General features: G+C 36.0%; 1 protein-coding gene across 3 annotated transcripts in view; it reads right to left on the bottom strand.

The window, feature by feature from the left end:
• Window positions 1–5,926: 5,926 nt before the first annotated feature.
• LOC149572196 (protein PHYTOCHROME-DEPENDENT LATE-FLOWERING-like) overlaps window positions 5,927–14,205 on the bottom strand; it is a 108,771-nt gene continuing 100,492 nt past the window's right edge. For all 3 annotated transcript variants that reach the window (XM_089813460.1, XM_089813459.1, XM_089813461.1), the window contains exons 7-13: window positions 10,670–10,834; window positions 10,467–10,565; window positions 8,750–10,236; window positions 7,820–8,046; window positions 7,530–7,693; window positions 7,378–7,416; window positions 5,927–7,286 (exon numbers count right to left, since the gene is read on the bottom strand). In XM_089813460.1, coding sequence (XP_089669586.1) covers window positions 6,081–7,286; window positions 7,378–7,416; window positions 7,530–7,693; window positions 7,820–8,046; window positions 8,750–10,236; window positions 10,467–10,565; window positions 10,670–10,834 — 3,387 coding nt within the window. In that variant the 3' untranslated portion in view covers window positions 5,927–6,080. The remainder of the gene's footprint in view (window positions 7,287–7,377; window positions 7,417–7,529; window positions 7,694–7,819; window positions 8,047–8,749; window positions 10,237–10,466; window positions 10,566–10,669; window positions 10,835–14,205) is intronic.

Below are 14,205 nucleotides of genomic sequence, written 5' to 3'. Positions count from 1 at the left end.
GACATGTTACAGTTTCCTCCTCAAGACTTATTGATGGTTAAAGTTTGTGCTCATCTCAAACATCATATGTCTGATTATGGTGCTCACAACCTTCAACAATAACAAGTCACCACAAACACTCATCCTGCCACTCCACCAGATAAGGTATTTTACAACCTGAGCAAACAACACTTGCAATGTTGGCAATGTTTAGTATTCTTCAATGGCATGGCAAATTCAACAGAGGGTTTGCCTCAAACTTTGATGTTGTATTGCCCATCTCCAACAGTGTCATCTAGATGAAAAAGTGCATGAATATTAATATGATGTTTGTTTGACCAATGACATTATAGCCAACACACAAATATTAAGGGTGGAATATATTTGTTGTGAATTATTTCACCACAAATTTGAAGTACATATTACCCACAACAAATATTGTATACATATTTGTTGACTGGCAAAACCCAATAGATGGATCCAACCATTTAATCAAAATCTTAGGAAGTCAATACTATGATGCGTCTAAATAAACACAGTATCAATATAATTTAGGACCCACAAATATTAAGTGTCAATCTCTATAAGATGGTAGTTTCGAGCTTTCAATTTATTAAAGAGCCCTCTAATAATTATCGCAGTTATTTATGGAAACCGTTGACTAATTCAACTGTTTCTTGGATAATTGTTCCACGGCTTGTTTCACTTTTTGCGGCCAAAATATTTTTTTTAAAATTTAAAAAAAAAATTAGAAAATTGATAAATAAAATACTCAGAGTATCTTATCTTCCACACAAATAAGTTACTTCAAGATAACTTGGCTTTCTCAGAGCACATGGCACCTGTTGGTCCATCATGCTCCATACATAATCAACACATTCAAAGGCACCCCACTACACTCCCGACTCTTAAACATAATCTATTTGGGGGTCTTCCAATCTCTGTGGACCCATACTACAAAATTGATATGATATATATATATATATATATATATATATATATATATATATATATATATATATATATATATATATATATATGAATTAGTGTTCCACGGGGACGCGTCCCCTGTGGTTTTGCGGCCGCACCCGCCCCGGAAACGAAACGGGGACTATTGGCTGTCCCCTTTTTGGCAGGCAGTGGGCTAAAGGCAAAAAATCTCTTTTTTTTAATTTTTTGTTGTTTGCATGGGCCGCTAGTTGTCTTATTGATATGATATGAATGCCTAAGGTGAATAGTTTATTAATGTTATGGTATGCATATTTGAATTTTGTCTCTATATATAAGAAAATCCCTTTGTTTTGAATCACTGTCTCCTGAGGTTTCGTCCCCTAAATTTTAACTTCGACCCATACCCGTACCGGGAACAAGTCCCCGTCCCCTAAAACATCCCCATCCCAAAAAACTCCTAGAAACTCTGTGGAGCATATATATATATATATATATATATATATATATATATATATATATATATATATATATATATATATATATATATATATATATATATATATATATATATATATATATACCTACTTAATAATTTATTATCAATAATAATAATGGTCCATGATAATAATAGTGAAGAATAGATATCAAATGTTTAAGACTGATAATCCATTCAAACATCTGATTTCATCGATTGGAATCATCTGAAGCTACAATCATTAACAGGAAGTAATGTAAAGATAGATTATGTATGGACTATTTTGGAATCAATAGAACAAATCATTTCCTTTGCATTGCATGGTATTATGGTAATACATCTGTTGTATGTTGTAATTAATCCTGAGCATTGGTATGGTAGATATGTCATGCCCAATAAGTAAGGGGCAGTAACACACACTAAATTTTTATTTTTATTTTTGAGCAAAAGGAACTATAGTTAAATAAGATAACATGGGAGAGATAGTTTGGTGAACTTAACGTTTCTGAGACACTTAACTAGAGAAGTTAAACGACTAATCCCTTTTAAAATAAAGTCCAATCCCCCTTCAATTGTTTTAATGATTCTTTAATTTATCACCTTCTAAGGAAGACACTAGGTTATCACAACACTGAATCAATACGTTTAACTAACATGCTGACTGAATGACATCTATCTCTAAATGACATATTCTTGTTTTAACTATAATTTAACTATGAACAATATACCACCAACCTTATGATGAATTAATTAACTAGCCCCTTCTATATAACTTAATAATTGATCGCCATTACAATTTAGTCATTATCATTAAGACGAGTTGAAACTCTAAAAGATCAATTAAACTTAGCTACTCAATGCATACTATCTACGTTTTAATTTATAATACTCTCCAACCTACTTATAACATTCCAATTTATTAATCTATCGATTACAATTAAAATTGAAAACCTGAATCTATTCCAATTAAATCTATAAGTGCAACTAAACTTTATTCAATTATTACAAATTTAAGTCCACTATTTAAATGCCAATATTAAGATTTATCTAATCAACTCACAATAATAACAAAGACTAAATAATAATACGGAATAAGGTTCAACTATAACTAGAGGTGACCAAAAAAAAAATAACAAACTAATTTAGAATTAGCTTTATGATATTAACAAAACACAAACCACTACTACTAGCTTAATACTATCTTAAGTTAACACTAACATCTATACTAATGTCTATACTAACATAAAAACATTATACTAATTTCTAATAATATAAATTAACTATTGATCTCACATTAAACAAATCTATTACTAATTTAGCTTACAACTAAAACTAAACTATCTTAAATTTAAAATTATCGTGATACTAAACTAAGCTAACAACCTTTAACCCAAACTAAACTTACTTACTTAAGACTTAAAACATACAAGGTTGCTAATGTTCTTTTTAATTATCAACAATCATAGAAGCTAACCACTAAACTAGAACTAAAATCCTACTTAATACTAACTACCCCAAATATTGTGACTCTATGATCTAAGCACCTCATAAAAGATTGTCCCTAAAATTTGTATCTCTAAACTTTCATTAATGCCAACTATGCACTGTTCTCAACACAATATACTATTCTTCCCCCTTACCCAAACACCTATCCACCTTAACCCGCGTGCTAACAAACCTCCTTAACTTTTTCCCATGCGAAATTTGATCCCAAAACATGGTTTAGATTTAGCATTTTGTTATAAAGACTCTCACCTACTTCCAAGCTCGCACCCCATTCAAGATGGGACCTGACCCAAGGTTGGCGACTTAGGGGCAATGGTGACTAGACGCTTCCTGACCCATGTCAGGCTTAGACAACGCTAAATGCGCTTGGCAACTTGGGAGGCATGGGAGGAAATGATGGGGAGGTGGGTCCCCCATCCTCCCTCTTCCCATACAAGGTATTTAATAAACATGCATCATCTTGGTCGCCTAGTTTTCTAATAGGCAGCAACTTGATCAATGTTAGTTGTTTCTTTTTTTTTTGTTAAATATTTTATTGTTAAAAGTCCCATCCATATGCTGGCTCGACCTTCACTAGGAGAATTCATCATTAATTCTTTTTGACTCTAGATTGGAATGATAGTGAGTTGTACCTTAGGTGCTTACTTTAGATTGTTCATTTATGTTATGTCATACTTGTAAATTAGGTATTCTATTATTTTATTTAGAAGATACTACAGTATATTCTCTGATTATTATATTGGTCTGTATTAGTAGGTATTATTTCTACTTCTTCCATATAAAATCCAGAGAATAGTTTGTGTATCTACAACAAGCTTTAAGTTTTATACCTTATGACTTATCTATCCTCTATTTGTTTCTCTCTACTACCATAGTCTAAGGCATCACGATATCTATTGCAATGCTACATTAGAGAATCTTAAATTATGTTTGATAATCTAATTTTGATGATCTTTTTGCTCCATTTGGCCAATAGCCTCAACACTAACAACACATAAGAAGTCATGACAGAATTCTTATATGAAAGAGGTCTGACTATTCTCATCCAAGGATTTAGAAAATTGGAGATGCCTTATGTATATAGTTCACAAATTTTCAAATATCTTAACATTCAGAATAATATTCATAACATGACCATGAACCAGTTGCAAATTCATTATCTCAGCAATTTATTCTCTACAATAAAAAAAATTAACTCTTCACCTCTATACACTTATATTCAAGACATTGCAAACAACATTACCATTACATTGAATTTCTCTTACATGATACTCCTATAATACACCAAGGTGGTAAACTTAACATATCAATTAAAACCAATGGAAATACTTTTAACTACACTAGATTTCTTATAACCTTTCCATTGACAGTTAAACTATGCCATTAACATCTTCTCACAATACATATGCAAATTCTGAAAACACATAAGAGCATTACAAGGAGACTTTCATAATCAATTTCTTTCTCTATTATTCATCCTGGTTCAAGACTCCATCGGGAAAGAACCAATAAGAAAACCCGATGTCTTTGCCAGTACATCAAATTCAATTACAATTTACATAATATTACAATTCAAGGAGATTTCTTCAAGGGTTCCACAATAGAACTTTTATCAACTGACTTCATTGCATCAAGAGTAAACATGGAAGATACAAGAAACAACATGGAGATAATCATCACAAGGAGATAAGCAAAATGAACATACATTCCCACCCGGTTGCACAATAGGTCCAACAATGAACCAATATAAGGGAAAGGTAAATTTTCTCAATAGGAGAAGTCAATCACCATACCTTCACTTAGCCCTTTCGAGGCTTAAAACTTCAAGAATTCCCATTCTTTCTCAAGGCCCTTTCGAGGCTACATCCACAAGGATTTTCACTTTTTACCATATTCAAAAATTCTCAATAACAACAAGGTATGGGATGACAAGTAGGGGCCCATACACCCTACCCTTTCTCTCTCCTCTCTCCATGAGAGGAAACTCTACACTATTGAGGTCCAACTAATGCCCTTTCCCCAAGCATGGCCACTTCTTCCCTATCCAAAGGTGAGTGTTGCCAAATACATCCCCATGAAAATCTCTCAAAAAGCAATCAACACTCCAAGAAGGCATAAGAATAACATCAAAGAAAACAAGGTAAATCCCTCCCAATACCAGCCTCAACACACAAGCAAGGAATGCATATCTACACAATGTCTCCAACATGATTCAACAAGATTCAAAATATGAACACACACAAAGAACCATTCATGGAGTGAAGAACTCCTACCTTCATAAAAAGGTTATGGCAATGGTGGTTTGAGAAGAGCTTCCCTTTCTTCCTTCAATCTTCAAGACTTCCTCCAAAACTAAAGGATTGGGTGACAAAAAAAACTAAAGTTTCCCCAAAAGACCTCTAAGTATGGTCCTTAACCCCAATAGGATTCAAGTAACTCAAGATGGAGGTTGGTTTTACTAACCCAAGTAAAGGACAACCCATTTTCGAAATCAGCCTATAATAGGGGTTTTAAGAGACCCTAAGAGTCAACCTAGGAGGCTAGAGGGTTGGAAAGTACCCCCACCCATACCCTTATCCATAGGGGTGCCTAAATTTAATGTTGTTAAGCCTTTAAGGGCTCATTAGGAATAATTAAAAGTTAGTAGCACAGTAAGATCAAGTTACAACCTTTAAAGAATTACAATATAAAATTAGCACAAAATTAACAAGAAATTTAACTCCGTTTCTTCCATTGGGTTATCTTGGCTGATTTCTCTGCACACTCATTGCACACATCAGTAGGTCCAAAATCACGTGCATAATGTGAATTAACATGCTAAGGGAAATTATATATAATTTAAAGCATCTACTTCTTAATAAATAGTTGTTTATCTAATTCTACTCATATTTCTAGCCTTTCGACTTGCATAACCAAATGTGTTAGCTTGCATACATTTTCTTTCATCATTATACATATTTATAAGCATTAAATGGCAAAATCAACTAACTGAAGTAAGCATCACACATCGCAAAATAGCATAACAAAGTTCAGTGTATCCAATAATGTTCTGACATGTCAGCATGAGTATCAAAAATAACAATGTATCATAGGTGTTAGGATGGGTCGGGGTGAGGCTACACAAGATAGAAGTACTGGTAATAGTTACAGCAGACGTTCTTGGTATAACTCATCTAAACTGCCGTTGATTCAGCTGCTGAGAATTAATCTGTGAGGATTGATTGTTCACTTGTTGGTTCACAAGGAAGCTCTGTTCACTGACTCCATGGATACCACTTGCTTTGGGAGGATTCATACTCGTACTTTGTAAAGAACTCATGTCATTCCTAACTTGCTGTGTTCCATGTATTGCCAAATTCGCTGAACTATAAGCCCGATTACTGGCAGAAAAACCTGACATATTCTCAATATTTCGTAAAGATGGATTTAGCATTCCAACTGGACGCCCTCTACCTGGAGCCATATGTACTCGATCCCATGCTGTCTGGGTATTCACAGTCCCAGACCATATCTGATGTTCAATAATATTTCGAACACCAGGGAACTGTCCCATGCTGCCAACACCAGAGAGTGCATTGATATTAGTCAAATTAGGCATGACTCCCATGGATGCTGAAATGTTGTTTTTGCCTGTCATGGCCATACTCATTGTTCCACTCAGCCCAACCATATTATGATCATTCACAGGCATGCCAACACCACTCATGCTGTTGACACCTATATTCCCCACTCCAATAGTACCTAGGTTACTGCCCATGGTCCCCTGCAGAAACCCCTTCCTCTGCAATTGCTGCTTATGAAGCATCTGCATATTTATCTGATTTGCACTATTCCTGACTTTTGAATTCATTTGTTGATTTTGATTATAGCTTGCAGATTTTAACTGTGCCAGGTGATTGGGATTATTTGCAAGCTGCTGAAACCATTGTAGCTGTTGATGTGGATGTTGCTGCAGTTGGTGTTGTTGGTGCATATGATGCTGCTGGTGTTGCTGTTGTTGCATTGCTGCAAGCTCAGAAGCAGGATCAAGCTGTAGTGACTTTGACATACCCAATCCACTCTGCCAAAAACCTGAAAAAAGCTGCTGATTGGGAGTATTGCCTGGAGGAGGCATTTGGAGTGCAGCCAATGCATTACGAGATGATAGTGGCATTGAGCTTAGAGAAGGGATGCCACACACAGCAGCAGAACCTGCCATGTTCTGACTTGCCATTACATGAGGTAAAGATGGCAACTGATTCATATTGTTTCCCACTGTAGAAGCACCAGGAATCATGGACTGAGTAGTAGGAGATGCATTTTCAGGTAACACTTGTTGGTGCTGTTGAATGGGCTGAACTTGATCGTCAACCAATTTATACCCATCCTTCTCCATCTGGAATTGACAGATATAAAAGATGATATATCATAGAGAAGAATAATTCAAGATTTCATTAAAGAAAGGACAAATCAGTTGCCAAAATTACCAGAGCACTAAACTGCATAGCTAGCCTGTCCGCAAAATGCTGCACGATGCACACACCATGGAAGATATGAAGCAACATTTTTAATAAATCTTCAATGAATAAAATGTGAACAAGTTAGTTGCTACAAAATAACTATAAATATTTTAACTTACACTGTTCAACAACAAGGGTAAAACATCTTGAGGGCAAGAATTCAAAGATTCTTCATCTTGATCATCACCAAACTGCATGACAGCCTCCACCATTCCATCCTTAGTACATTCAGACATAAGTAATCTAACTCGACTTTTACGAATCAAAACTGGAACACTATTTCCTGCAGATAATAAAATACAGACAAATATTGAGTAAGCAATCAGACAAAGCATACAGAAACAGGTACAAATGAAAAAGAGTTTGAAAATAAGTCACAAATGAAAGAGAATTTGAAAATAGGTCCAACCGGGATAAATATGATCTGCAGATACAAAATTCATAGTTCGTGTTTTGGGAACATTTGCATCTCCCCAAACAAGTGAATTGGATAGATTTCTTTGTCCTTCAACATCTTTCTGATCTTCATTATTTGTAGCTTTATCAAGAGCCGCTACAAGCAACTGCCAAGAATGTGGATCCTTCTTTGGTTCATGCACTTCTTCCACACTGTTCTTTCTGATAGGAAGACCATGTCTAATTTTGCCAACATCAACAAAATAATCAGTGCTCCAAAAAACTCAGATAATAAATAGTTCCACATTTAAATTGAAAAAGTGTTCATCACTTTAACCATCAATCTGTAATATCCTGAGTAGTAACCAGGAAACAGTCTGATCCAGTAACGTAATTATGAAAAATAGTGTGTGCTGCTTGAGGGAAATGCAGCAGCAGATGAGTTAGCGTAAAATCCATTCTAACCACAGTGATACTATCCCTACCATAAAGTTTTTTTTTTTTTAATTAATGAAATTTGACTCCACAAGATCTGTGCAGTACTGTGACTTTTGCAACATGAGCTACATTCTATTTCCCACACTTTACTTCTATAATGTGCTATCAAAAAAAAAAGAACCCACCTTCTAATAGCATTTCACTCTATAAAGAAGAAATAAACAGAGCCCATACTTAAAAGGCCAGTTACAAATTACAATACTTAATTATTTCCACAAGATCTGTGCAGCACTGTGACTTTTGCAACATGAACCACATTCAGTTTCCCACACTTTACTCCTACAATGTGCTTTCAAAAAAAACAAATCTAAAATGGAACTTGCTCTAAAGAAAGTAAATCAGAAATAACAATTAGGAATATAAAAACTAAAGTGTGGCAATGCTATAGAAAAAACACATCCTTCCATATATTCCTCTAAAAAATGGATACAATGAAACACTATACCTATGAATCACTGACAGCAATGTTGATATAGTCTCAACCTGATTGCTTTGATCCTGGATGAAAGTAGAATGATCTGGCTTGGTTATTGAATTGGGCAAAGGTGCTATGCCAGTTGATGGACTGTTAACACAAGATGGTGTCATTAAATTTGTAACACTTCCTGGTGATGGAACTCCACTACAAGAGAGTTGCTTAGAAAGTGAGTTAGATTTGTGTCTGCTAAATGACACAGATTGCTGTGCCAATTGAAGTTGTGAATCAGTCTGAATTGAATTTACTGAAGTATCCGCATTCATAACAGTTGAGAGTCCTAGAGATTTCTCCTTCTCTTGTCCTGCAGATGCTTCCATATTGTTACATGATGGTCCAAGAGAGATACTGTTAACAGCTGTGGATTTCAGAGGTTGTGAAAACTCCCCAGATTTTGCCAATGATGGGTATTGAGGTACACTTCTCCCAACTCCTCCGATTTCCCTTGGACTTTGTACCAATTTCTTTTTAAGTAACAACTCATCCCTTTTATGATCATTTTCACTTGGTTGACCAAGAGGCTGCCATTGTAAAGATGGCTTAATGTGTTGCTTCTGTGAAAAGCCCTGAGAGGAAATTCGTGATGAACCTGACTGGTGATTATTTATTTCCATTAAATGCTGTGTCCCTTTATTTCTAGCAAAATCCTTGCTTTCTCTGTCAATACCAATCTCTGCCCGCTCAAATTCTAGGCATTCTTCATTAACCTTAAATACTAATGTACTCCTTGGATCTATATAAGATGAAAGGTTGGAATTTTGTGCAGACATTTCACCACCTGTAACTAATTGATCATCTGTTGTAACCTGTTGAGACAGACTATGGACAGACATGTCAGATATATGCATGCATTCATTGTTCTGATTTTGTTGCATGGGCATATCCTTTCTTTGTTGATCACTGGTAGGTTTTGTATCAAAATTTGGCCCAATATTCTGCTGTTGAAATTTGTCCATACAAGTCCGCTCTAGCTTTTGCTTTTTTAAATCTGGCTTGCCTGTTGAAGCTAAGTATTGTTCCCTCTTACCCAGCATGGGTACATACATTGAAGCTGATGCAAGGCTCACAGAAGTGACTGATGGAGACAGGTTTCCTGGACAAGGCAAAATTTTAGGACGATTAAATGCACCTTGCATTGGTAAAGAATTTGATGGTCCTTGTCCTCCAAGTCTGGACAAATTTTGCCCTGATTCTATGGGACATTTAATTCTTGATTGAGTTGCCATACTGCTAGAAATATCAGCTGTAGTAGGAGCAGAATTCTCTTGACTACAAGAAATACTGGAATCTTCAAATGCAGAAGTTGTTCCACCATTTCTTGTCTGAATTACTGCCTTCTCAATGTTTGCTTCAATAGAAACTGTTTTACTGTGAGAAAGATTGTTAGAAATTGCATTTACCAAAGGACAACCTCTCTGTTTTCTCTCACGTCGTGATGAAGGAAATCCCAAGTTGAGCTTCAAAACACAAACAAGAATCCAAAAAAACTATTAACTCTGCAATTGTGAGTCTTCAAGAAACCAAGACCCATAAAGAGCCATTTATGACTGGCAGATTATGACAACCACTACTAGTGGAATATTTTTTAAGTATATATGACTGCAGAATACAACATGGCATTAGAAGATATGAAAATGATGAACAGAATATCAGTGCACTAACACAAAATATTGATGCAAGATTTTACATTGTTTGGGTTGGAGTTCTCACATAGCCTCTCCAGCATTGGAGCAGGATCCAAACAAAGTTTTGGTTGCACTGCCTTTAATATCCGTGACTCTATTTCCTACAAGCACGAAACAAGGTTAAATAATAAGCAATAATAAGTTCTTCCCAAATGCTACACCTTCCAAATTCGATCCAAATATCAGAAAGAGTTTAAGCACTAACCATAAGATCATTGTAAGCCCAACTACAAGACTTTGCCATAGAAGAAATATCCTTTACAATATTCTCCATTGTAGGATGCAGAACAACTTTCTGAACTATTGGTAATCCTTCTAATGAAGAGACAGAACCACCTGAAGGTGGTGAAGCTTTGCGATAATCCCGGACCTGAACAAACAGAAACCGGTTGTTTTGAAATAATGAACGTGGAACTCATTCGATTTTTTTCTGTAGCAGCATAATAAAATATAGAAGACACAGTAAACAAAAGCATTAACACACAACAGACATGGTACAAATGCAGTTATTGCCAAGTTGCTGCAGCACTCAAAATCAAAAACCTAGAAAATACCCATTTCACAGAGATCTAATTTTAGCACTGAATCTAAAAGTTTGCAAAACACTCAAATACATGAGATGGCTGATCTAAGCACATTTCAATTTTAAGTCCATCTACACTTGTATCTCAAAAAAAACTTGCTGATGATTTGAACAACTAACAACAATGCAGAAATGTTAGCATAATGATTCCCCCAAAAGACAAGAGTTTAATACACAGTACTTAAACATCTATGCATTTGACTGGTTAAAGGAAGAGTTAATAACACAACGTTGTCTGTCTCATTTAAATTGAAAAATAGTTCACATTTTTAACATATTTGAAGCATCCTGGTGATGGATTATTGTATTCCAAAATGTTGATAAAAAAATTGACACAATTAGCTCCAGAAATCATCTTGAACATATTTGCAGCAGTTAGAATCTGACAATGTAGTTTTCATTTTACAGAACTAGTATAGAAAGCATAAAAACAGGTGTTGGAGTACTGTAGGTACAATAATTGTAATTTAAAATACATTTTCAATCCCTTGTCATCATGTTCTCGCATGGCTCTAAGGAAAAAATTTCAACGATAGCCTCCTCTCCATAGTAGTCTGCCTAAAATGTAAAAATGAAAGTAGAAATTTCAGAATGGTTATTTACAGGAAATTACATGAAGGAATTACATCTATTTCCAAGGACTTTCCAGCAGGAAATAACTGTTTCCTAAATATCTTTCTCTTTTTCTATTTTGATCATGCATGCATGCTGTGAATTAGGCTTTGACCTCATCATCTCTCAAGAGGGCAGATATTTTTTTCTCACACAGTTCTTGAAAGAACCAGCAGCACAGTCCATTTCCTTGCCTGGCATTCAAAGGTATCAAGAGCACTTTGATAAATCGTCATGAATTTCCCCCTGGCATAAAAATTATTCTCTCTTGAAAACAGAAGAATTCTCCTGTTTTTACATTTACTCTCAAAACTTCTATGGACAAACAATCAGAGAGAAATTATTAGGAGGAATTTAATTTTCATGAGTAAAGCTTCTAGGATTTTAATTAAGGAATCTACAAGCAAGGAAAAGGGGGTCTTTACATTCCCCTCCCTTTGCCATACCTTCTCATTCATGTTCTTTCAAGGTAAGATAAGATAAATTGATTAATGTCCAACAAGAGACCATAATGGTCTATGGGACTGAAAGTGTACAAAAAGGACAACTGCCAGCAGTGGGAGCACCAACCAGTGTCCACAAAAAAGAACAAAATAGGAAAGCAAAAGAACAAAACCAAGAGAGCCTAAATACTCATCACAAGCGAGAAGTAGTCCACAACCGAAGGGTACAGTCTAGGGCAAGGGTGTACCCTAGAGCATCTTGAGGAGCCGCTGGAGGTAGGGTGGTGCCACGTGTACCCTCTACAAGGCCTCATTGACCTGGTGTGGCCCAAGCATGGTAGAGGGACCGCTTCGACCCCCAGGCGAGAGACCTAGGGGCGAAGAAGGGAGTGACGAGCTAGTCTAAAGTCTGTGTTGATGGTAGTTGAATCTACAAAGTGTGGCCATGGAGCCAAAAAGCCTCCTAGAGATAAAGGGCAAGACACTATTGATCTGTGTATCCGAAGAAAAAAGAAAGAGACTTGCACTCTCTAAACATGCAGTAAAACCTCCCCCTGATCTCATAGAATATGGGACAACGGAAAATAAAATGGGTCTCAGAGTCAGTCTCCCCAAGCAGGTAGAGACGGCAAATCTTGTGCTCTCTATTGATCAGATGATCAGTTTGAATACATAACCGATGAGAACCCACTCTAAAAGAGCCCAAAGAGATGCAGAGGGCATGACTTTAGCAGCAAGTGAGGTACCAAGGGCACAAAATAAGCCCATCTTATATATCCATGTAGTGCTCAGCGTAGAAAGCCATCCTCGAGTGTAGCCCTCCTAGAGGATTACTCAATGTCATGATAATGTTCTACCTATAGATGTCAGTCCTGACATACTCATTCAAGTCTTGCTAAGAAGGAAGGAGGTAAGCGGGGGCATCAAGAGAGAATTGAAAGGGGGGATTGTTGGGTTTGAATATTCTACAAGTTGAGCACAAACTCATTAGCATATCAGACATTTGTCATTCTTTCTATGTAATCTTTACTACCAGTTGAGTTCTTATTGCTTATTACTATTCATGTTGGAATGAATTTCCCTCTTGGACATCAGTTATTGCCAATGCACTTACTTGCTACGAGGTATATGACTATAACTCTCAGGTTGCTATAATGACCAATATTCACGACAACTTAAGTTTGTTGGGTCTGTGGTTGCAATAACATCTCTCTCCAACCAAGATAATTGTTGGACAACTTGAGAGCCATACTCTACATCTAGCCGAGGAAGGTTAAGTGTGCATGTTGATCTAGTGGAGACTGCCAGCAGTGAGCCACGTGGGTTCGATAAGACATTCCGGCATCAGAAAGCACCAAGGAGACTTGCTTAGGGTAACACATGGTTACCACAAGGATAGCACCACTTATCAGAAATTGAACAGGTCTGACAGATATTTACTGTCATTACATAAAATCTTGATGTAGTCCAAACAATGATTTGCTTGTTGATAAGAGACAATTTACAAGATGTTTGACAAAATGCCCCTGGGGAATAAGAGAATGATTTAAACTAGTTATGTATATGCAAGTATTTAACAGATTGCCTCTGTTATGTATAGGGGAATTTGTGATATGAATTTGGGTCAAGAATAGAAGGGGACCTTCATTTTTGCCCTTTGATATATCAAGCTCTCTGAGAAATAGTTGCAGTCTAAATCAGCGAACTATTTAACAGATTCCTTGAAAGGAAGAGCGTTGTCATGGGGAAAATGCATGGCTTGGGAAAAATCAGAAAAGGTCTTGTTATGTTACAGCAGCAGACAGCTCAAAATTCCCAACCCGATAAAAGATCTAAAATACTCAACATGTATGATGAATATAACAAACGCCCTCCACAAGTTCAAAAAGATTTACCCTTCATTGATTAAATGGACTTTCATACAAGCTACAAAACAAGAAAAATATGATAAAGAAAAAGTACCATGAATTGGCCAAGGCACTTCTTGCAAAAGATAGGTGTAGAAATTTGTATGAGAAATTTTCAACAGAAAATAATCAGCGTAAAAGTGAGCCAAATTTCAAATAAGATTTAAAAGGCAAGGAAGACAAAAATACTACACAG

Source organism: Cupressus sempervirens, chromosome 2 (genome assembly GCF_028749045.1).
Source record: "Cupressus sempervirens isolate cs-2001-9-10 chromosome 2, ASM2874904v1, whole genome shotgun sequence".
In the NCBI taxonomy this organism is placed as follows: domain Eukaryota; kingdom Viridiplantae; phylum Streptophyta; class Pinopsida; order Cupressales; family Cupressaceae; genus Cupressus; species Cupressus sempervirens.
This window is presented reverse-complemented; position numbering and strand designations above follow the sequence as displayed.